General features: G+C 44.9%; 1 protein-coding gene across 2 annotated transcripts in view; it reads right to left on the bottom strand.

Annotated features, from left to right (window-relative positions):
- Positions 1–25,309, bottom strand: part of DEPDC1B (DEP domain containing 1B) — a 274,836-nt gene that overhangs the window by 221,342 nt on the left and 28,185 nt on the right. For both annotated transcript variants that reach the window (XM_085631495.1, XM_085631491.1), the window contains exons 2-3: positions 21,514–21,779; positions 2,830–2,965 (exon numbers count right to left, since the gene is read on the bottom strand). In XM_085631495.1, the coding sequence (XP_085487621.1) occupies positions 2,830–2,965; positions 21,514–21,779 (402 nt within the window). The remainder of the gene's footprint in view (positions 1–2,829; positions 2,966–21,513; positions 21,780–25,309) is intronic.

Below are 25,309 nucleotides of genomic sequence, written 5' to 3' on the forward strand. Positions count from 1 at the left end.
GGAAAACAAAAAGTAATAGTTGAATGGTCAATTTTATAGACGATTATGATAATTTACCTCATGTTATATCATAAAATAACTTCCATGTGTACTTCCCCTGGTTCGTAGAGGTATTTAGCCGCTCTGTACTCAGCCCCTTGAAGGACCGAATGGGAGGAGGCGCTAACGTAGTCTAAAGAATTGGAGACCAACAGGCTTTAGGTTTGTGAACTGAAAGATCATTCGCAAGGTTTAAAATACAAGCACCCAAATGCAGAAATATGTAAGAGTATGCTCTTCTCCATGCTGAGGGGATGTGGTAGGAATTCCTATACTATATACCTGCCCAACACCCATGGTTTCTGGGTCCAGACAAATACTATTTGTGTCCAATCTCTGGGATTTCAATGGATTGAATCATCAGAGTTGGGACCTCGCTCGAAACTGGACAACTTGGTGATCTCACCATGGCAGCTTCTGAGGCCAAACTTACTTTCAGCAGTTGAGGCCATTTTTAAATGGGCACAGGATGCTCGTATGAAGGCGGCGAGGGGAGGGAGACTAGGGGGCAATGGTGCATCCACCATGCTTATCAGGGATCCCATCTCGGGGTTGGAGTTTTCTAACGCAGCTATGACAGATGTTGACAACACTGATCTCTTAGTCATGCTGCCAATCTAGCTCACTCAATGCTTTGTATTTAAAGGAGGACGTTCACGACCAGACCTCTTTGGAGATGCTGGAGACTTCTTCCAGGTCATTCTTGGCTTCACTCCTCTGCAGTCTCTGGCTATTCAGAGAGAAGCAAAAGCATCCTGGACTTCTCCTCAGTCTCTCTCCTCCTGCAGGGCCAGGGAAACTCCATCCCTCTCTGAGTAGGAAGTCAGGCTTTCTAAGCTTCAGGCAGGCCATCAGCTCTTCTAGAAGGAAGTACAGAAAACAGGTGATGTCCCCTCACCTCTGGGAGATCGTCTGTCAGGCAGACACCAGCTCTAGTCACACAGCAGTCCTTTGAGTTCTCATCACATTACTCTCTTCCTTGGCCATGAACAACTTGGAAATGGAACAATGTTAGGATGTTTGGATTCCACTTTTATACACATTTTTCAGAGAGGGTATGTGAACAAGTTTAGAGTGGTTCTTCTTTAAATGTAATTCTCTGGCTGTTCCTCAGTCACAGCCTTTGTGCAAAAAGATGGATCTCACAGCAGGTAGCAACAATGCTGGCTCCAACAGGAGTATCCAAAACAAGGGCATAATGAAGTGTGTGTTCTCTGCACCTGGTTGACATCAGTAATCCGGAACAGACAAAAGGACAGGCTCTACCTGGAATCTTCCTCACCTTGAGCAACAGAAACTACAATCTCAATCATCTTGTAAATAACAGTGCAAATAAATTGGCAGTCAGTCTTTTACTAGCAATGTTTTATTGAATTATTAAAGGAAGACTTGTCTCTATCCTCTCTCACTTCAGTGTCCTGGTCTCCAACCTCTAGCCACAGGAATGGAGTCAATATACTTCCACTGTCTGTTGTAGCTGTATACACTCGATGCTAAACTAAGTGGCATCTAAATCTGATCCCAATGGACCAGGTACTCCAAATCTCACTACACACAAAGTCCAACTACCACACTTTTTACACATTCACTGCATATACAGCCACTTTTAATGTCAACAAAAGATCTAGTGTTCATATAACACAACAGCAGAACTTTACATGATTGGTGCAATAGATACCATCTCCATAGCACAGAGAAAAAAAGCCACAAAAACTAAGGACACTACCGCCGATGCTTTATGTGATTCACACAGGGCAGAGACAGTAATCCTGCTATGAGGGTATGCTTTATGCACCCCTCAAATACTAAGGCCTCTAAATTAGAGTGATGCCCGGGCCAAAGTAAAAGTCAGGATATCAGTTTCACTAGCAGTCAGCACTCAAGAGTTGGGATACATGCCTGTTCAGCATGCAGGGGCATTTTCATGTTACTAAGGCCCTACAACAGTACAGCAAAACGTGCCCATGGACTTTCACACAATATGGGCATCACAACAAAAGAATGATAACAGCAAACTGTTTCTCCCAATGAGAAAGTGCTGCTTTAAGCACCGCCCAGTTTCCCAGGCATGTGGCCGAACGCAAAATGATGGGGTCCCCTGTAAAATGTCAATAAGGGGTCCACGCCTCCAATAACTCAAATATTCATAGGCTTTGGGCTAAATAGGGTCCTTGCAGGGGGCCTGTGTTGAGCCCCTATCCCAGGCCCAATGCAGAAGAGTCACCTATATCATTTTAACTTCCCAACTGGATGTACACAATTTTGGTTTGCCTCCCAACCAATCCCATGAACAAAACTTCTCGCACAACCAACTAATCTTGCTCTAAATACCAACAAATATGTGCACATGTTCAAGCAGACGTACTTTCAACTTTCTATTTAGGATGTTTGGAAAGACAAAAGATGCTTATAAGTGCCAAATAGCAGAACTACATGCAACAAAGTTTGTTTACTAGGTGGTTTACAAATAAGATTGTTTTGTTGTCACATTACACTGCAACTTCCCTAAATGAATTACTTAACAATACACAGAAATTCTGAATTATAAGATGATATGGGCCTATTTTATAACTGTAAATAGTTAAAAAAATTTACCCTGACAAAGTTCAATACTACACTTCAGGGAAGATTACCATAGGCAACTATTTAATGAATGATACTACGTTCTAAGCATTTACTCCCTTTTAAACACAAATGGAACTATGCTAAAAGGTTTTCTTGCAGCAAACTATGCGCAAACTACCACCACCCACCCTGCACATAAAAGAAAATGGATTGAGAGAATCTTACCATTACAATGGGTCTCATGGTTGAGTGATCACTGGACGTTATTGCTTCATATTCACTCCAGTCCGGAAATCTAGGGACCTCTGCTCGAAAATGGGGTCTTTTTGGATACGGCTTCAAAGGTGAAGATGGTGGAAATCTTTAAAAAGTAGAATCTAATTAATAACCACTTCGATTCACTAAAGTTCTTTCAACTATCTAATAACAACTATCTAACAACAAGAGCAAATCCAGGAACCCTTACCGCAAATTAATTTCTCTTCCACTCCGAAATGTTTACAATGCCATCCAGAAAAAGAACATGAGCACCATTACATCCACATAAGATGTCAATGCAGTCGCGGGGGGTGGAGGGTAGGGGTGCAGGTATAGAAGATACCTTAGCTGGCACGATCGGGTCCCGCGCCGTCTTCCTCGCAGAAAGCAGGCAGCCTCCCCCCAAGCCAATCACAACGTTGCAATGGCAGCGTTGTGATTGGTGGGGACGACGCCCAGCCAGGCGTCTATAGGGAGGCCATTTTCTCCATGCAGCCTACATGGAAAAAATGGCAGAGCGCACATGACTGGTTTGGTCGGCCCCAGAGGGCAGACCAATCAGTCAGGGCCCGCAACATTGGGCTAGCCACTCCTCCCCTGCCCTGTTGCAGGACCGCCCCCCCCCCCACCAAACCCTTCTGCTTTCTCAAAGTACGAGAAGCAGCAACATGAAATGGTATTTATGTTACTGCTTCTCGCACTGCGGGAAAGCAGTGGGGCGACGCTCCTCCACACAATTGGAGGAGACGCCCCTGTATCAATGGAGTAGCTGAAGTATTTAATTTCAAGGCTAATTTACTTAGAAATATTGTTAACAAGCATTTACAATGCAATGGTCTCGGCAATATTATAGGTAGAGCTATTCGTATTGCTCATTATTTTTTTATTATTTTTGTATCCCTAAATAAATGGCATTGTCATTTCTATTGGCATTAGCTTTTTTGTTGCATATGTGATACCTATTGCATTAGCAGAGAGAGAGTGAGGTAGTGAGATAGTGAGATAGAGAGAGTGAGGTATTGAAATAGAGAGTGAGGTAGTGAGATAGAGAGTGAGGTAGATAGAGAGTGAGGTAGTGAGATAGAGAGAGTGAGGTAGTGAAAGAGTGAGGTAGTGAGGGAGAGGGATGTTGTGAGGTAGTGATATATAAGCATAGAGTGATGTTGTGATGTAGTGAGATAGAGAGAGAGGTAGTGAAAGAGGGAGTGAAAGTGAGTTAGTGAGATAGAATGAGTGAGGTAGTGAGATAGAGAGTGTGTGGCTCATCGATTCCAATATAATATACTTTAATGAACTCGAGTGCAACTCGCCCCACCCCCGACGCCATAACCACACTCTTAAACCATCTACCTTACCGAAGCACATGTATCACATTGAAATGCCTTTTACAAATGCCTCAGCCTTTCTGCTCCAAGCTCGGCAGACGATCCCCTGCCCCCGCGTGTGCACCAATCACTCATTTAGCCCCCAACTAGCCTGCAGCTTCCATCCAACGGGAGGGGGGTAGGAGTTTTGTGAACACAGACAGTGGGTGGGGGTGGGAGCAAAGCAACAGAAATGTAAACAAGCACAGCACGCGAAAGTGAAAGCGACCGCATTTGGACCAAAAATACACACACTTCAATAAAATATGTATTGCTATCCATAAAAGGCTGGTAGGCCTGGGTACACTCAATTAGGGAAGGAAGGGTGGGCGGTCAAGGGATAAACGGTAAGAAAGGGACGTCAGCCAGGGGATAAAATGCAAGAAAGGGAGGGCGGGAGATAGTTAAAAGGGAAGGAAGGTGTGTGGGGGGGGGAACAAAAGGAAAGAAAGAGAAGACATAAAAAATCATTCAGTCAGATACATTTTTGTGAAAAGTCTGGTTAAAATTTGCCAACAGTGGTCAAAGTTATTAGGAAATAAAAAACAATTTTTAAATGCTCTATGCATGTAACTATAACTAGAGAGGCAATATTCCTGCACGTGTGATGGTTTATAATAATGGGTTCAATTTTACATCTCACTCCTAGCTCTCCGTCACAAGTTTTCTGGTACTACAAAATATTCGTTATCGCTTTGCTACGTCAGGGGTTGCATGAAGCACGCCCAGATGGGTGTCTAGAACACTTTGCAAAAGGTAGATGAAAGCAGAGATGAATATCATCGGGAAGGAGTACAATTTTCCAAAAAAACTAAGTGTTGTGTGAACCACTGACCCGAACAATACTATGTCGGATTCGGAAGATATCTGACAGGATGCCAGCCTCACTGCGCTGTACATGCATTAATGCACATAGAATGGTCCGTTTCCGGAATTTGGCTAAAGAGTAGGTTCTTGGGTTAACAAGCGGGAAAAAAAGATTACACATTTTTAACAACCATATAATTAGTTAAATAAAAAATTAATAGCCGCATGCGCGAAAAGTAACCTACTTATTATCTCGCAAGTTGCCACCTTTAAGCACGAACGGTGATTACCTGTTGGGCTACGAGCTTAAATTAACACCACCTCTTCGCCTGGCAAAACACTGAAACCCACGAAAATAAACATGACTGCATTTGCGTACCTTCCTCTCCCTTCAGTCTATTGCAGAGGGGCCACGCGCTGTCCATGAGTACGGCGCGTGCACCTCTGCTATCGCCTGCCATGCTCACTCATTACTAAGCAACAGCGGGCAGGGCCTCTCGAGCAGCGGTGTCGTAATCCATGGAATGACGTAATGTATGATCAGAGTACACACATAAACTTGTCTCTGAAGCTTTATTCAATGTTATATACCGGGACCTGAGTGCGTAGCTACATGAAAGCGTGGCCATCTCTGGACATCTGGGCACCAAATAACAGATGTTTATTTTTACTCATTTTAGTGACCTCCTGGGGATAAACGTCTGCGTGTCCCCACTAGGATTCAGACGTGTGCCCTTGGGGCTAAACAGTGGAACCCTGAGTCAACCGGCTACCTGATCTTGGTGGTACAAAGTGCTCTGCCTAAGATCAAACAGTGACAGCCTCCGGTAGCCATGACTTCGCTACAGCTGTATGCTGGCGTCGAGCCTGTCATACGGGTCTCTCTAATCCCAACAGCATCGACGAGGCCTCCCACATTCCCCCCTACTAATCGCTCACGATCACACGGTATAGTCAAGTGTGGGAGCCGGTTTTAGAAAACATATCACCTCCTGCCCCATACCTGGTGCTCGAAGCTGTTGAAATGAGGAAAGGGCGCTGGGCGGGCAGAGGTACCTGCCTGTGACCGTGTGTGCAGGCATCCCTCCCTGCGAGGAAGCGGGCACCCAACGGCCTCAGGGCTAACGGGTTGTACGATTGAGTGCGCCATGTCCTGGTGCAGGGATTGAAATTGAAGGAAGAACTTCGGAAAATACAGATATTTTGAGTGGCTGTAAGTCCAGCAAAACCGGCCCTTGATACTTGTGCTCTGGGAACTACATGTTTCAGCCTCAGAGCGTAAGTGTAGGACTGCAGGTCATAGAATTCTTTTGAGAGGCCTATTGCCAGGTGTTACTGGCCAGTACTCCCGATAGGACAACAAGTCCCACAATGCATTGAGCTGGATGAGTTGTGACCCCTGCAAGATGCGCCATGAGGCCCGTCATTCTGTCCACCGGGCCGGTTTCTCATATCACTGCTCCTCTGTGTAACCCCGCTCGCCTCATCTACCTCGGATAAAGAAAGAATGACATTTAAAATTAGTTTTACATTCCCGTTTGTATGTATTCAGATTTTCCACATTTCATTAATTTAGCGGCGAAAACGGATTAAAACATCTCGAAAAAGTGACGCCCCGGCGTCGGAAAGGGCTTGTAAATAAGCCCACCCCCCCACCCCCTTCCCCCCCTCCCAGAGCCTTGTGTGGCCTCAGAAATCAGTATCGGATCTTTTGGCACTTCGCGTGTTCAAGTGAACCTGTGCGCACGCGCGCTGTACTGGCGCCTACTGTTAATTTCGTTTACCTACAGGGTTTCAGTAAGACACACATAGACAGACATACAAACTTGAATACACAAAGAAACATTCAGATACCGAGCGGGAGAAATACACATGTAAACAGACACACACAGAAACATTAAAATACAGAGGGAGGGGAAGGCACACTGTCACATGTGTAAACTAACAAACATTGAAACAGAGAGAGAGAGAAAAACAAGCACATTCACACGTAAACTAACAAACATTCAGATAGAGAGAGAAAAACGCAGGCACGCATGTAAACGAACAAACACGCAAACATTCAGACTCAGAGAGAGAGAACAATGCACGCAGTCATACAAACACATTCAGAGAGACAGAAACGAAGTCACACGAAAACAAACGCACACGCTCACAATAATCAGGTACAGAAAGAGAAAAGCACAAAGATCCTCATGTAGGCACACACAGGGAAACATTTAGATGTAGAAGGAGAGAAACGCACCCATACACCCAACGCCGCCCCGCTCACACAGTGAGGGGGTAGCTAATGTGGGGGTCGTCGGGTTATCGTATAAAAGGGTCCCTGGTCCGGAGCCCGGCACGTGGGTGGAGACCGCAGGGTGCGCCGGTCCAGGAGAAGGCGAATCCCTTCCCTCGCCGCCGCCTCTCGCTGCTCCAAATGAACCACAATATTGATTCAAAGTTAGGTAAACACTGCGCACACCTTCCTTGCAGAGAGAGTCTGGCCGCCTGAGCCGAGAGAAGCGAAGAGGAGGAAGGGCAAAGTTCAATGGAAATCATCATGACGTGATGCACTTCCGAACAGACGCCATACGTTTGAGAACACTTCGAAAACATTCTCGTAGGAGTGACAAGCTCATTGCGTGACAACACCGCACGGCTTCATTAGCACCTTCAAACCGAGGGGCAGGGGGAGAGGACAAGCACACCACTGCCTTTCTCCGAGGCGAAGCAGAAATGCCTCGGAGAAACGCAGTGGCGTTTTCAGATTCGGGGGGCGTGTTTCTTTTTCTCTCCTCTTGCCATTGGCTGGAGGAGAGAAAAACACGCCTGAGAAAGGGCGTGACTAGAAAGTGGAAAGAACAGCAAGGAACACGCCCCCGAATCTGGAAAAGACGGAGCCTATTTGGAGGGACGGCTCTCTCCTCCAATGGCTGGCCTCTGTTTAGGAAGCCAGCCAATGGAGGAGAAGCTAAAAAAGAGGCGGGCTAAATAGCCACTCTAGAAAACATCAAATCTCCGACTTCCGGTTCTGCCTTTGGCAGACCGTTAGTCCTCGACCTAAAAATGATCACTAAGGGCCCACCTTAGACTTGCATTCCTTGGCCCCGATTCACTTTTAAGGGTGCTTGCATTAGCGAGCACGCAAGGGTGAGTTAGCAAGTGAACTGGGGAGGGGAGAAGAGAAAGTTCAAAGTGAGGTAGGTGTGGGTGGGTTGTATATACAGCAGGATGCAGAGAGATGCCGCGACAGGGTACATGTCTGGTATGCTAGTGAGATAGATTTATTTTTTGATATGCCTTTTGCACAGGGGCACGTAGAAAAGGCCAGTGATAACCCTTACCGAGAATAAAATGTAGTTTCCTGCGGCTTGTGTCCAGATAAGTACTCTGTTGTACTCGGTTGTATCGCTCTTAGAACTGCAAAGACATTTGAATTCTCAATGGAAATGAGCTAACCATGGGACTAGACACACCTATGGTTCTATTACCTCCATGTTGAAACGCACAAAAAAAAAAAACTGGTTTAAAGTCACAGTTTGTAAATGACATATGTTCAGACTTGTAAAGTAAGGTACCTGTGCACTCAGAGATTAGTTGCGCAAATACCTTTATGAATCAAGTCCTTTATCCATTTCAGCCACTTTAATATATTTTCCCTAGACACTTCAACTTACTTTCCGGAATGAGCAATTAGAAAAAGCTCCTGGGGGGCGTGGCTTGAGCGCCGAAGAAGATGGAGGCTAGCTGATATCGCTCCGGGCCGACCTCGAGGGAGTCGATAGTGTTTCATCTATGGAGGTGCTCTGAGGGTGACTTCGGGGTGAGTTTTGAGTGTCAGAATCTCTGCTGCATCCAAGGATGCCTTTGTTGGGCCGTGGTAAGCCCGCTTTCCTTTGGAACTGTGCCTTAGTTATGCAGCGCGCAACCGTCATTTTGTGCCTCTCTTGACTTTCGCCTCACACAGCGGTCGTCTCTTCATGGAAATGCCACTTTCATCGAGGCGCTTCTTTCTTTCTTTCACCGAGTTTCAGTCCCTAAAGTTCTTTAATAATGCCACGAAGGTAATACCATTTTCCTGATGTTTTCCTCTCTGCTTTGTGGCGCGCTCAGTGACTGACTTTTGTCTCTTCATAATTGCTTCTCAGAAGTGGCGTTTCATTAGTATTTGCTTCTGAGAAAGAGAGGTGGCATATTTGCAACGATATCTTCTCTTTTACGGCAACTATTCTATGTGGCTTTTTAGGTCTCGTTTGGCTATCGTGTAAGCGATCGCTCAGCGAGACTCTAGTAAGGGGCTCACAAAAGTGCTCCCAAAAGTGGATTGCATGGCGAGCACGCGCACAATCACGTGCATCGTGCCGCCATGCAATCCGTTTGGCATCGTACTTCAAAGGGTTCCGCTCCCCGCCTGGAATGCGCTCCCCTGCCCCCGGTAAGCGCGCGCGCCACGCTCCGCCGGGCTGGTCTTGTTTTTCTTGTTTTAATTGCAGCGCCGGCATGCCCAGGTGTATCTTAAACTTTGGAGGCTGCGCCTGGTTTGTTTAGCACGGCGCGGCTCGTAGATGTCCATTTCTCCTCCTGCTCAGGGTCGAGCTTAAATTGTTTTTGTGTCATTTCGGAGAACTCTTTGTTTTTCTTTAATTGCAGCGCAGGCATGTCCAGCTGTATCTTAAACTGTTGCGGCCGCGCCTTTGTTTGTTTAGCATGGCGCGGCTCGTAGATGTCCATTCCTCCTCCAGCTCAGCGTCTCTGCTCCTCAAAGCCCTTCATCTTTCAAAGAGGTGAAGGGGGTGAAGAGGGGGTTAAGTTTGCAGAGACGTCATGAACGGGAATCGGACTCAGCTACTTGCACCACCTTCTCTGCTGCTGCGTCGGGCTTGTTGTTCTTAGTGTTCGAGTTTGTTGCTCTTTCAGCCCCCACGCACTTCCTGCAGCAGCTGAGCCAAGAAATGAGGGGAGCCAGAGTCTCGCAGCATCCCTCCCACCTCCACACGCCCAGACCCCCTCCTGGAAACAGAGCCTCTCGTATCCTGGGTCAGTCCCCAGGGACACTAAATTGCCATTGCTGCACCCCCCCACCTCCATAGTGCTTCTGTCCCCACAGATGGCACTTCATACAGGGATTATAAATCATACGGATTCTGCCCTTGTGTGGCGCTCTCTAGCGTTCTAGCTAGGTTCACGCTACAGCACACTACATAAATTCTGAAGGTGTGCTACCATTGAATCCATTCAGACTCCTCGACTGCTTCTATTATATGTTGTCACTGTGATCGTCCTTCCACTACCTAGCACGGGTACCAGTAATCGCAGGCTGTCTCTGGACGAGCGTCCCTGCAAAAAACCTACCTGTGACTCACCGGTGGAATTGCTTCTTGAAGTCTCATCCCCATGCCCTAGCTGGAGTTTAGTAGAGGTGAGCTGTAACTGCAGCGCCCGCTGTCATCCGATATTAGGAACTTGTTTAGCTCTCCCTTTGTCTCCTCTTTCTATTATACCTGGAGAAACCCTACAGCGAGGAGAGTGCCTCTCCCTTGCATTTCTTATACAATTCCCCTGGGAATCCATTATCCCATGTGATTCATTGGTGGACATTTCTTTGTGGCTCTGGTTATAACCATGTCTGTGCTCCCCTGCCACTTAAGCCGTGTCACATTGATGGAAGCGAAGAAGCCCGCTTCTGCAGCCTTCTCGATTTCCTCTGGGTGACAGAAATGAGAGTACTATTTCCGAAGGCACAGTCACCATCTCTTCCTTCTCGTTCTTCCTAGTGGTCATGTTGCACAGATATATTGCAAGCCAGTTTAATGATTATTAAAGGCAGTATAGTGTCCATTTTAGTGCAAATAAGAATGTATGTTAGTTTTTTGGTCAAAAAATACCCCTTAAGCCCTTTTCATAGCACAAAGTATTTAGGCCAATTACATCGGCGGTCCACCGCACAACCGGTGGAAGCTCTAGTTTAGGAACACCCCAATGTCGATCCTCCTCATCACCAAATAAATTATCCTCGTTAATTAAGGGTTCAAATGTTCTATTAAAATCACCCGCAATGACAATATTGTTGTTTAAAGAATAAGCGTCGAGAAGTCTAGTTAAAGCATCTAATACATCAGACCTCCCCCCCTTATTACTCCGGACATAAACATTATAGATATCCATTCTCCCTAATTTATCCAGATCCAATCTGATTAATTGGATATCTTGATTTTTAGTATCGACAACTTTAATAGCCAGCTTTAAGCTCTGGCGAACCCATATTGTTAGGCCTCCCATGGGTCTTCCTCTAGGGCCCTTTAAGGCCAACACAGAGTAATTCAGGTAACCCCGAACGAAACAGGGTTCACACGACCAAGTCTCCTGAAATATGCATAAGTCAGGATTATTAACAAAGCAGATCCAGTCTGCAGATTCCAATTTGGAAGTCAGCCCAGCAATATTCCAGGAGAATAATCTCCCCGTAATTCCCTGGGAATTAATCGGTGAATTGGCTGTTAATACAAAATCGGGGTCATTTATCCTGTCTTTCTTGACTGAAGTCTTCGGGCTTCCTGTCAACTTTTCTCTGTATATCTTTTACTTTTTCTATCTTTTATACTTCTTTACTCTCTTCCTACAGTCCTATGACATCCCCTCTTCCTTTCATGAAACGCATTATGCTTACTTCTCTCAATTCTACTCATCTTCATTTTACTAATCATTGATTTCCCTGCTCTTCAATATGTATTCCTTGTTATGCAATACATGCATCTATGTGTATATCATATGTTTACTCTTTTTTTCAGTTTTATTAATTGTTCCTGATATCTCCAATTGCTATATATTGCTTAACCTGTTTAATTTCACTCTTTCCTGGTTACCATGAATGAAAATGTTCGTATTGTCTCATGGAATGTGAAAGGATTACGCAATCTCGTTAAAAAGCAGAGGGTTCTTATTCACTTGTCAAGGTTGCAGTGTAAAATAGCAATGCTTCAAGAGACTCTTCTTACAATGAGATTAATTCTCTTAAGAAACAATGGGTTGGATTTGCCTTTTGTTCCCCGTCCAAGGATAGAAAAAAATGGAGTGATTACTTGGATTCATTAATAACTTTCCCTTGATGTGGAAAAGGAAGAGAGGGACGCTGATGGTAGATGGCTTTTTACACCTCATTCTAAATGGTTCTCCCAGTTCCCTTCACAATGTCTATGGCCCTACTGGTGTTGACAAACAGTTTTGGAAGAATATTTCACGTACCCTTCATTCCTGTCCTGATCTCAATCTACTAGTGGGTGGGGACTGTAATCAAGTCATGGATCCCTTTATAGATAGGAAGTCTAATGCTAGGTACATTCCCAACAAAATGCAAAAATCCTCTATGTCTACAATTCAATCGAGGGGTTTGGTTGACGCTTGGAGAATTTCTCATCCAGAAACATTGGAATACTCTTTCTACTCCCCTACTCATAAATCTTCCTCTAGAATAGATTATATCTTTTTGAGTCATCCTCTCCTTCCTAATTCAATTAATGCAGATATTGAGTCCATTCTTATCTCACGCTCCAGTTTTGATCAGTCTAGATCTCCCCTCCGAATCCTTCAAATCACATAGATGGCGCTTTAATAACTACTTACTCAAGGACCCTAAATTCTTGGAACGTTTCAAAGAGTTCTTGCCAGAGTTTTTCCCGAGGAACGCCTCTCCGGATATTCCCTTTTCTAATATCTGGTATGCCTTTAAGGCTATGGCCAGAGGTTTCATTATTGACTATGTAGCGACTAAAAAGATGCAATGCAGTAAAGATTCTGCTTCTCTATTAGCCTCTATCACGCGTCTAGAACATGCCTACTTCACGTCCAACAATGAGAACAATCTAAAACAACTAATTCAAGCTAAGATTTCCTTTAAAAAATTTTTTAAAAAGACAGAGGAGGCTTCTGGCACCTTACTCAAGATTAACTCTAAATTCTATAGTGGTCGGAACAAGGCTGGCAAGCTATTAGCGAAATATTTAAAGGTTAAATCTCAACGCTCTAAGGTGGTCAAGATTACCAATACCAGTGGCGTTGATCATTTCAAAGATGATGAAATATTAAGCTGTTTTACAGATTTTTACAAGATGCTTTACACTCCAGAATTCTCCCCCTCTGAAGCAGCACTGGATTCTTTCTTCGATGCACTTACCCCGCGCTCCTCCGAGCTTCCTGACTGTTCAATATTAGAAGGGGACCTCTCCCTCTCTGAAATCAAGTCTGCCTTAGCATTACTTACAAAGGGCAAATCTCCAGGTCCAGACGGCTTCACTACTGAATTTTATTCCTGCTTTTCCCAATCCTTGCTCCCTCACCTTTTATATTTATTTCAATACTTTGTCGTCCAAGAAAGCTCATGGATCCTTCCTGGAAGCCATGATCGGTCTCATCCCCAAGAAAGGCAAGGATCCCTCTTTCTGCCCTAATTATCGCCCTATTTCTTTAATCAACTTAGATTGCAAAATGTTCGCTAAAGTCCTTGCCCTTCGTACTAATAAGGTTATTCCTGATTTAATTGGCTATGAGCAAACAGGTTTTGTTAAGGGGAGAATGATTGCAGATAACTCCAGGGCTTTTTTGAACATCATACATCTTGCTTCCAAAAGCACTACCCCGAATGCAGCCATCACCTAGGACGCGGAAAAAGCTTTCTACCGTGTTCACTGGCTCTTTATGATGCGTGCCCTTAAGTGGCATGGATTTCGCTCTACCATTTTATCACTTATTAGTTTGTTGTATTCTTCTCTCACTACTTCGGTTTTTGTTAATGTCCTTCAATCTCAATATTTTACTCTTCAACGAAGCACTCGGCAAGGTTGCCCCTTGTCTCCTTTACTTTTTATTCTTTCCCTTGAGCCTTTTCTTCATTCTCTCCGGAATTCTCCTTCCTTTCATGGTTTTATCCATAAAGCTATTGAAACAAAGTTCACTGCTTATGCCGATGATATTTTGTTATTCATTTCCTATCCTTCTACATCTTTGCCCGCTTTTGTTGATAGTTTGTCTCCCTATGCTACCGTTTCTGGATACAAGTTGACCTTTTCCAAGTCTGAGGTCCTTCCGCTCAATAAATATTGTCTTAGTAGCATGTTTGAAGGGATGGCTTTTAAATGGAGCACTAATTGCATTACGTGTTTAGGGATAAAATATTCTGCCTCAAAACTGTTTAATTACCTGGACGAGGTTTTATCTAAAATTTCTGCCATGACAGAGAAATGGTCCCCTTTATTTTTGTCATGGTGGGGTAGGTTAGATACTTCCAAGATGATGATGATGCCTCCGGTAGTTCGTTTTTACCTTTCCATGTTACCGATACGGCTTCCTGTAACATTTTTTAAGAACCTGAATAGTATATTGAGCAAATTCCTCTGGAACAATTGGAAAGCTCGTATCTCTCTTTCTGCTCTCTCTGCTCCTAAAGATAGAGGTGGGGTTAACTTTCCCAATTTTCGCCAATATCACTCCTCATTCCTGCTTCGACAAGTCTTACCCTATTTTTCCCCATTAGACGACCCTCCCTTATCAGTATGGCATCAATTCGAGGAATCTATTATCCATCCATTTCCCTTCTCTTCGCTAGAGTATCTTGCACATCCTCCCCATTCTTTTCAATCTCCCACTATTTCATATCTCATATCTACTCTTTATCCGATTCTCACCAAATCACGTTCTCCTCTGCAGTTATTTTTGGATTCCTCTATTTGGGGTTATAAATCCATCAAAATTTCTAACCGCACTCTTTTCTGGAATCACTGGATTTTAAAAGGTGTCTTACAGGTTAAACACCTCTTACATAATGAGCAATTTCTTTCTTTCGAGGAATTTCTGTCTAGATCTAACTTATCCGGTTCATCTCGCTCTAAGTTTGATTCTTTAAGACGGAGTGTAACTGTGCAACTCTCTCTTCTCTCTGACACTTCTTCTCTCCCTGACTCCTCCATTTCATCGTTACCTTCTTCCTCTTCTGTTCGAGCTTCTCATATTTACAAATACCTATTTTTCCCCTTCTTCTACTCGTCCCCAAAAGTAAGTTTGAACATTTATGGGAAACCGATCTACAGCACACTTTCTCCATACACACTTAGGATTGTATTTGGGCTCGGATTCACCATATTTCATGCAATGCCAGTATTACTCAAACACTTTACTATTTTTATCAGAGACTATTTTTAACTTCTATGGCCGTTTCTAAATTTAGCCCTTCCCTATCCTCTAACTGCTGGTCTTGCAAAAATTCTCCTGGTACATATTTCCATTCCTTTTTTCTTTGCCCTAATATTTAAATTTATTGGACAAAATTATGCAAGACCATCGCCTCCATTTGTTCAACCACTTCCCCTTTTGACATTTCCTCTATATTTTTGGGTAGTTCCTCTATGCGCTGGTTGGGTACCCTCTAAATAGGCTTATTTATAGATTTATCTATTGCCATTGCATTTCAGGTTATAACATCAAACTGGAAAGATGCCTCCAAAGTCTCCTTTTCTGCCTGGTGGAATCTTCCACGTTATCACCACAGGTTAGATAGAACCTTTGTAACCACATCCCAACAACTTATTCTTAAAGAAGCCTTTTGGTCTCCTCTCACCAACTACAGTTCTTCCTCTGTATTACATGCCAAGGACGCTAACTTTGTTTTTCAACCGCCATGATTGCTCTATTCATTCCTTTATATTATGTACTTATTACAGGATTGTTACCGATTATTGCCTCCTTTTGTATTATGTCATTGGACAGCTTTACCAGTATATCGCTTGGGATAGCTGATATCTGTCTTTCTTCCTTCTTTCTTTTCCTTCTTATTCTGTCTTTCTATCTCGAAAAGCAAAATGCTATTTTTCCTATGGTACTTTTTGACTTTGTTTCCCTTTCATATCAGTTTTATTATTTGCACTGTATGTAGTATTAAGTATTTGCATCTGTTGATACCATTGGGATTAGTTTTTACTCTTTATTATATTCTTTGTACCATTTTATATTTATATATATCTCAATAAAGCTTTCTAAACTAAAAAAAAAAGAAAAGATGCTTTCCTCAAACAAAATGTTCCAACACAGAGTTATATTTTCTTGCAGGAATAATTAGCTCGCTTGTTCTCTTTCAAGAACTAAACACTAGTTCCCCGTTTAAACACAACAAATTTTAAAAACCCATCGATAACGAGTCAGCTTTAAAGTCTCTTGAAGGAGCCCCCCCACCTTTTATTTTTAATTCAAAAAAGTTTTCATTGAAGTTTCATTAAACAAAAGTCAATGGAAGCAGCATTAGCATAAGCAACGAGGACAGAAGACTAGTTAATCACCTACAAATGCTTCCGTCTCAACCAATATTCATCATGACGCAGTGCAGCTGCATGAGTAGACATCTGTTTTGACTAAAGTGTTTCACAGATTTCTCTCCAGTCGTTCAGGTCATCTTGTTTGGGATCTATGCGCACTGCAGCCATACGGGATTCTTGCTGTTGCCTACTCACCTAAATCACTGCACCAGTACAGGTCATAAATAGGTTCCCTCTTTGCACTAAATGGGTTGCTATTCTTCAGCTTTGCGATTAAGAGGCCACCAGATTATGATGCATTCACTTCTTTTTGAGACATGGGTGCAAGCCTCGTATGCATTTAGGAGTTCAGAATGGTTGTCATATATTACCCTTGGAAGACCAATTTACCTACTCGCCTTGTCCATCACACGTGTAAAAACCCAGCTGCCCATTCCCTCTCTCTCTAGCGGTTCCCTTTCTGTATGGGATAAATTCATGGGAGAATGGCATGTGTAAGCTGCGTTTTGTGCAGGAATATGAAATGGGATAGGTGAAAATCTACCATTGCTCGTTGCCACCCTAATATAGGGCAACATTGTACTCAATTTATTATTACAAACTGTGCTCCCACAACTCATACCCCACTACGAATCCCCTTCTACCATAAAATACTTGAGATGGTAGTCACCGCGCAAGTCACAAAGCATCTGGAACATAATCAGTTACATGCGGAAAAGGTTCACCCCAGGCCCAGAGGCTGAAATGGACCGGTTTGACATAAAGGAAAAACTATGGGAAAAGCGGGCTCTGTTGCACTCCTGGCCACATTGCATCCCTCTACCACCTTCAACACCACAGACCATAATAGGTTATCTGAGAAGCTGTGAGTCAGCAGGGGTATATGATGGGACCAGTTATTAGCTTTGGTCTTCCTTGGACAAGAGGATGTCACTGGTACAATGAAAAAGGATCCGGATCCTCCTCCGGTAGGAAATATATTGCGAAGTTCAATAATGCTTCTAGGTAACCCAGGTTAATTCTCAAATATGTTAATTACATCCAGCTTCTGCTTTCTGATAGCCCATGATCTCCAACCCATTAGACACGATTGTCCAAAGGTATTCACGATATTCTTATTAAAACACCCAACCATAATAAGGGTTAAATAGTTTAGGTAGGGGAATGGATCAGCATAAGGAGTGGGTTGATGGAGGGAAGAAGAATGGGTCATAGCTAGGTTTAAAAAATGTTAAGACTATTTTCTGTGCTGCTTATTACTTTTAGCTACTCAACTTTACGTAGATATAATAAACACAAGGTTTTAGAAGTACACGCTCTACCACAATATGGAGAGAGATAAAGAAGTCAAACAGTATCCCTTCTAAACCTACTACAGTCCCCTGTAATAACCCTTGACTGTCTGAACCAAGTTTCCCAGGAGTGTCAAGTGTGGAAAGAATTCATCTAGTTTATTTAGATAGAGTTACAATACAGTAGGCCTGGGGCATCAGTGGCAACATGACAGTATCTACCACAGACATAAACCAGTAAACACGATTATGTGTCAAGACCCAGGGAAAGGGCCTATTTAACATGGAAGAGAGTTAGTTCTCTTGGAAAACTATCCCACCTCAATATACCTGACAAAAGGAGCAGGTCGTCTGATAAGCCCCTCTGATGCCTACTCACCATAATTTATACACCCCTGTTCTTCCTGAAGGAGACACTTGCAGCACAGACATGGAACAGACATACAGGTGACTAACTGGCAAACTCACCAGACAGAAGGCATGCTAAAACCAGCAGCCACTCTGCGAGCTGGAAGAGTACCCTGCTCCTAACATACATAATTTACCACAGCCTGTACATAACTCAGATACCCAACTCTAAACGATTGACAAGATTAAAATCTTAAACAAGCATTTACAATGCAATGGTCTCGGCAATATTATAGGTAGAGCTATTGGTATTGCTCATTATTTTTTTTATAATTTTTATATCCCTAAATAAATGGCAGTCATTTCTATTGGCATTAGCTTTTTTTTGCATATGTGATACCTATTGCATTAGCAGAGAGAGAGTGAGGTATTGAAATAGAGAGTGAGGTAGTGAGATAGAGAGAGAGGTAGTGAAAGAGTGAGGTAGTGAGGGAGAGGGATGTTGTGAGGTAGTGATATATAAGCATAGTGATGTTGTGATGTAGTGAGATAGAGAGAGAGGTAGTGAAAGAGAGAGTGAAAGTGAGTTATTGAGATAGAAAGAGTGAGGTAGTGAGATAGAGAGTGATTGAGGTAGTGAGTGAGAGAGAGTGAAGTTGTGAGGTTGTGAGCTAGAGAGTGAGGTAGTGATGTTTTGAGAGAGAGAAGTTGTGATAGTGAGATTGTGGAGTGGTGAGGTAGAGAGAGTTATGGAAAACACAAATTGTCTAAGGTGAAGATAAATATAAACGGGACCTGCAGCGTGGACTTAGATGGCCATAAGGATTTTTAACGTAGTTGTTGACGACTTAATCAGTATTGTAGAGCACGTCATCTGAGTTCACGTATAGTGCCAAAGAACATTCTTTAAGTGTTCGCAGAGAACAGCGCTTCTTCGTTCAAGACCTCTTCATTTTAAATTTAATTATGTGGCAGCCGGGAACAGAGGGCCACAGTTCCACAAGCTCCCAACGAAAAGCGCGCACAAGTCACAAACGACTCACCTGTCTGTATAGAGCGCTTTAAGAAAACAGCGCTGTCAGTCCCCCCTGACCTGCTTTAACAAAGCCGACCATTCACTACCTGTGCTGCTTGGTGTAAGCAACTAGCATTGTCCATACCTCCCTTCTTCGCCTACAGCCTACACACCCTGATCCTCCCGTCACTAGACCGTACTGGGTGCTCAAAATAATACCATACACTTCCGGCCGCACCAAACCCCACAGTGGTTCTTTCCACTTCTACCCACAATCTCGCCTGTGCCCCCAGGGTGACGAAGGCAGCCCGGGGAGGGGGGGGGAAATGGAGGTGCGAGTAGCCCCCCCATGGCGACTCTCCGTAAGGGCCCTGGCAAGACGTGCTGGACTACCAGAATGCATGTACTCAGGGACCACAAACTATGCAACATCGGCTCTTTAGGCCCCGCAGTTGCAAATCTCATTCCCGCCACGCACAATGATCCCCTGTGGGTGGGGAAAGCCAAAATCAGGGTCTCCAGCCAACGAAATAAAGATCCACAACCTCGTTGAACAGAACCGCCGCAGAGGGATAGAACAGGCTGCAGGCATATCCACCCCATGACCGCTGCGCCCGCACAAATCAAAACCTGACAACCCCCATACCGGGTAAGAATCACGCGGACAGAGGAGGGGGGGGCTGATGGACAAACCACTCTCACCGACCTCATGAGAGCTGGCGACATCTATCCAGAGCCACTAAGATAACGAGCCAGCGCGGACCGACGGACCGGTTCCGGTTGCTACCCGCCAAGCAGTCGTTGCCTCCAACCCATCACAAGCATGTAAGGGGGGGGGCGCTGATAGACAGTGCCATGCCGTGATTGCGAGTTGCGCGAAAGTAGGCTCCCCTTGTAAGGCGTAACAGCACCAAAGCATATTCTGGGCCGGACCAAGCATCTAAGCATGTAACGGCAAGCAAGGCGGTAGCGTCTACCACTGGGATCGAACAGCCATAAGCCTTCATACAAATGTGTGAACCGTTTACCGCACGGTTATGCCGCTAAACGCCCCGAACAGCCCAGTCTCGCCGCCCGGGCGTGTGGACATCCCCTAGCCGGCTAAAGATATTGCCCCCAGCGGTCCCCGGACTCGCCGCCTAAAGCCTACCGCTGCCAACCTGCAGAGGTGCACCAGTGCCGCAGGACAGCATGCTTGTAAGCAATGCGGACCATTGAACTACCACCACCATCGGCCGCGTTGAACTGTCCCACACGCCGGGGAAAGCAACCCCGGCATACTCCGCACCCTTTGATCCTCGGCATGCTGCCCGTGAACCCGTCGTGCCGGGCCCGACCCCCAACTAGCAGCTCCCTTGCCCCTTGACAAGACCGGGATACAGGACAGAACGGACACAGCAGTAGCCCCAGTGCGCCTGAGAACCGCTCCATTCAGCGCCTTGAAACCAACGCAGACACATCCAACGCCCGGACGCCTCACCGGGGGACACCCTGCAGGATGGCGCTTTGAAACCTGGGGTCAAGAAGGGTCGGCCGCGCCGGTGGGGAATAGGTCGCAGGGAGACGGGAAATAAGGGTCGTCGCCCTGCTCCCCAATGCTGCGGGAAGACAGCAAACATCAGAATACACAAGGATCCCTTGCTGTCCCGGAGAGACGTCCCTGCACTGACAGGGACGGACTGCTTTTAAAATACAATAATACAACACTTAACATTACTAATTCAGCTGGACAAGTCGTGCCACGCGCCGCTTCCAGAAGACATCGCCGCTTTACCTTAGGCCGCATCATCAGCCAGGGCATGGCACGGCTGCCCGCCCCAAGCACAAAGGGACACAAGGCTTGAAGATGCACAGCACGAGAAGGCGTGGGTACAAATGACACGGAGGATTTTACACGAGAGGGGCCGAGTGAAGATGAGAAAGCACCCCGATGACACTGAATACCAGCATGGATCGGTACAGCGGCACAACAGCAAGAAGATCCTCACGGCCAGAGAACAGCATAAAAATGGCGGATGGAAGAATCGAAACTTTTTCGGATTCGGGGGCGTGTTCCTGCTGTTCTAAAAGGGCGTGGCTAAAAAGTGGAAAGAACAGCAAGGAACACGCCCCCGAATCTGAAAAAGACGGAGCCTATTTGGAGGGACGGGCTCTCTCCTCCAATGGCGGGCCTCCGTTTAGGAAGCCAGCCAATGGAGGAGAAGCAAAAAGAGAGGCGGGCTAAATAGCCACTCTAGGAAACATTAAATCTTCCGACTTCCGGTTCTGCCTTCGGCAGACCGGTAGTCCTCGACCTAAAAATGGTGACGGGCATAGGATCACAGATTTTGTAACACTAACATATCAAAGGTCTCTTACTCATATGTTAAGGCTGTGCATTTATGCCCAAGATTATTGAAAAATACAAAAATCATTGGCATTACTGGTCAAACCTGAAGCATCTTTTCTCAGACAGTAAACTGAGATAAATAGCTATGATTTGCTGTCCACATGTATGGCCTTACACCATCTCACAGACATATTTCATACTAAATACAACTTACCGATAGAGGTAACCATTGTCTTCAAAATCCTCCTGGCCCCACCTTCCTTTGACATCCTCAATGACGTGATTCTTTTTAAATTTCTTTAGCAGCTGAATGGTTTGATTGCGTGTCACGTCTGGCCCAAAATTTTGATTATCTCGAAGCAAGTCGTGCAAGCAGACTATGGCCTCGAAGGCTGAGAAACAATTGTCATAGGTTTTAAAGTGAATCCGATGTCTCCGCAATGGCATCCGTGCACGAAAAATTTCAATGATCTCATTCCACTGGAAAAAAACAGGAAAACATTAACAAAATAATACTAGTATTCAGTAGAATATTATTCACAAATACAAACATCACTTATGATAACCAAAAATCAGAATTAGACAACGTATAGTAGAAGGAGCAATACACAATCCTCTTGACATAATAATAATAATAATAATCCACATTTGTAAAGCGCGAACAATCACCCGTAAGGGTCTCTAGGCGCTGGGGGCCGTTGGGAAGATTAAGCAAGCTATTGCCCAGAGTCACATGGTGCTGGTCTAATCTGCCGCCGGCGATCGAACCGCTTTCCCCAGATTTCGGAGTCAGTCGCCCTGGCCGCGGCGCCACACCTCTTCCCTCTTCTTGAGTGATAATAGTATTCATTGAGGAGACAGGTCGGTGACAGAAAGGTATATAGAACCACTATGATTTTCATACTATTGATTATTAAAGAGACCTTAGTAATGAGTGAAAAAGACCATTAAACAATTTAAATTACATTTTTAAAAGTGACGCATAAGTGAAACACAACATAAGCATAACTGCTTTATATGAAAACCAAAACCACTGCTTCTTTTTTTCTTTTGAGATGTGTACATTTGGTGTAGACTACAGTGGTTCCGGATAGTGCACAAATCATCTTCATCATGGGTGCTGACATTACATAGATAACAATGAAATGCATATTAATATAAGAAATGTATGCTCTCAGATGTGTTTCACCAGCTCGCTCTGTTCCTAAGACAAAAAAGACTAGTCTTTACGGAAATGGCAGCAGCTTTTTTTTTTTTTTTTTTTTTTTTTTTTTTTTTAATATAGGCAAACATACTGCGATTCCTTTGTATAAGGACTCAATTAAAAAACAGAACACCAGAAGCTAAGGTTAGAATATGTGAGTGATCGACATAAATTGTAAGAAATAGAATCAGGACTTTGTCTAAATAATCATAAACTGGCCCATAACATTTTGTATTGCAGCCTTTAGGAAGGATATTAAAACATTAAACAAATAGTTTTGAGAAAATGTGGAAGATAGAGCAATGAATCGTTTATCACTGTGTCAACAAAAGAGAGATACATCTTTTACAATTAGTTCAACTACAAAAGTAGTTTATCATCCAGGACAATACAACTACGTAATTGAAAAACACACAATTAATTGCATTATCATTCCATGGGGTGGGAGAGAAAAATCTCCTGAGTTGTCAGATTTTTTACGGACAATTAATATAAATAAATACACGTTTCTGCACTTAAAATGTAACTGTTGCTGATGTTTCAAGTATCTATTCTCGACTTAGGACTACTGCAGATCCCAGATCCTTGCTCTGATTTACAGGACAGTGCAGAGGGGTTCGAACAAACATACTTCTTTATAACAAAGACCACACACACACACACACACACACACACGCGGAGAATATGCCATAAAAATATAAAATTGTGGGGCAATATTCAATTTGCACCTTCACCCTGCACTGCTAATTACCCCACAGAACACATATATCATTGAGAATATCACTGCAATATTTCAAAATGACATCAATAATGACAAAACTGTGCATGGCAGGGGTGCGTGTTAGTTACCTTAGGGCACGAGTTATAATTACTTGAGGTAACTATGACTGGTGAATTCAGTGGTTTTGTTGACATTTTTACCTAACTGTAATGTTACTTTAAACTTTGTTGTTTTCAGAAACTAGAAAAAAAATACACACACAGAAACACAGGTAGATATATATATACACATACACACAGATATATATATATATATATATATACACATACACACAGATATATATATATGCATACATACACAGATATATATATATATATATATATATATATATATATATATATATATATAGAGAGAGAGTGAGAGAGAGAGATACCCAAACATCTATATATACACACACACACATATATATATATATACACACCATCACACACATATATAAAACACACACACATCAATAGGCACGTTTATATATTGCTACACACACATGCGCGCGCACACGCTTCTCAACTGAAACCTGGCTAAGCGGCCATTCCTCCGCCTTACATCGACCTCATCTCCCAACCGGGCTTCTCAATCATTCGCAACGACCGCAAAGGTGGCATGCGTGGCAGAATACCAAATTATACACAAAAGCGTTCTTTGTTTAACTCCTTTTCGCTCTGCCAAATACTCTACCTTTAAATACCTATGAGTCCAACTCTCCTCAAAATGGCCCAACCCCATCAAGTTCCACATCTTCTATCACCGTCCTAGTAAAAATTCACAATTCCTTGAAGATCTGGCAAACCTACTATCGCACCCACAGCCCTGCCTTCAATGAATGGATGCCTTCTCAGTCCAACACAACCCACCAACCCCCACTCCTTGCAACTGAACAAGCATTTGCAATGCAATAGGTCTTATAAGAGTTTGAGCTATTGGCATTGTAAAATTACAATGCCTTTTATTTATGTTTTGCTTTTAAAAGAAATAAAAGGCAGTGTCATTTACAATGTCAGTAGCATAAACTCGCATAAAAGCAGTGTGCGGCGTGCAGCAGTGTGCGGCGTGCAGCAGTGTGCGGCGTGCAGCAGTGTGCGGCGTGCAGCAGTGTGCGGCGTGCAGCAGTAGGAGGCGTGCAGCAGTAGGAGGCGTGCAGCAGTAGGAGGCGTGCAGCAGTAGGAGGCGTGCAGCAGTAGGAGGCGTGCAGCAGTAGGAGGCGTGCAGCAGTAGGAGGCGTGCAGCAGTAGGAGGCGTGCAGCAGTGTGCGGCGTGCAGCAGTGTGCGGCACTGTGAGGCATGCAGCTGCGTGCAGCAGTGTGCGGCACTGTGAGGCATGCGGCATGCAGCTGCGTGCGGCATGCAGCAGTGTGCGGCATGCAGCAGTGTGCGGCATGCAGCAGTGAGTAATGCAGCAGTGTGCGGCATGCAGCAGTGAGTAATGCAGCAGTGTGCAGCGTGCAGCAGTGTGCGGCGTGCAGCAGTGTGCGGCGTGCAGCGTGCAGCAGTGCAGCGTGCAGCAGTGCAGCGTGCAGCAGTGCAGTGTGCAGCAGTGCAGCGTGCAGCAGTGCAGTGTGCAGCAGTGCAGTGTGCAGCAGTGCAGTGTGCAGCAGTGCAGTGCAGTGTGCGGCGGCGTGCAGCAGCGGCACGCAGCGTGCAGCGGCGCAGCGGCGTGCAGCAGCGGCGCAGCGGCGTGCAGCAGCGGCGCAGCGGCGTGCAGCAGCGGCGCAGCGGCGTGCAGCAGCGGCGCAGCGGCGTGCAGCAGCGGCGCAGCGGCGTGCAGCAGCGGCGCAGCGGCGTGCAGCAGCGGCGCGCAGCGGCCCGCGGCGGCACGCAGCAGTGCGCGCAGCGTGCAGCAGCGCACGCAGCAGTGCGCGCAGCGTGCAGCAGCGCGCGCGGCGTGCAGCGCGCACGGCGTGCAGCAGCGAGTAATGCAGCAGCGAGTAATGCAGCAGCGAGTAATGCAGCAGCGAGTAATGCAGCAGCGAGTAATGCAGCAGCGAGTAATGCAGCAGTGTGGCGTGCAGCAACGCGCGGCGTGCAGCC

The sequence above is a fragment of the Triturus cristatus genome, chromosome 2_1, assembly GCF_964204655.1.
Source record: "Triturus cristatus chromosome 2_1, aTriCri1.1, whole genome shotgun sequence".
NCBI classification, from domain to species: Eukaryota; Metazoa; Chordata; class Amphibia; order Caudata; family Salamandridae; genus Triturus; species Triturus cristatus.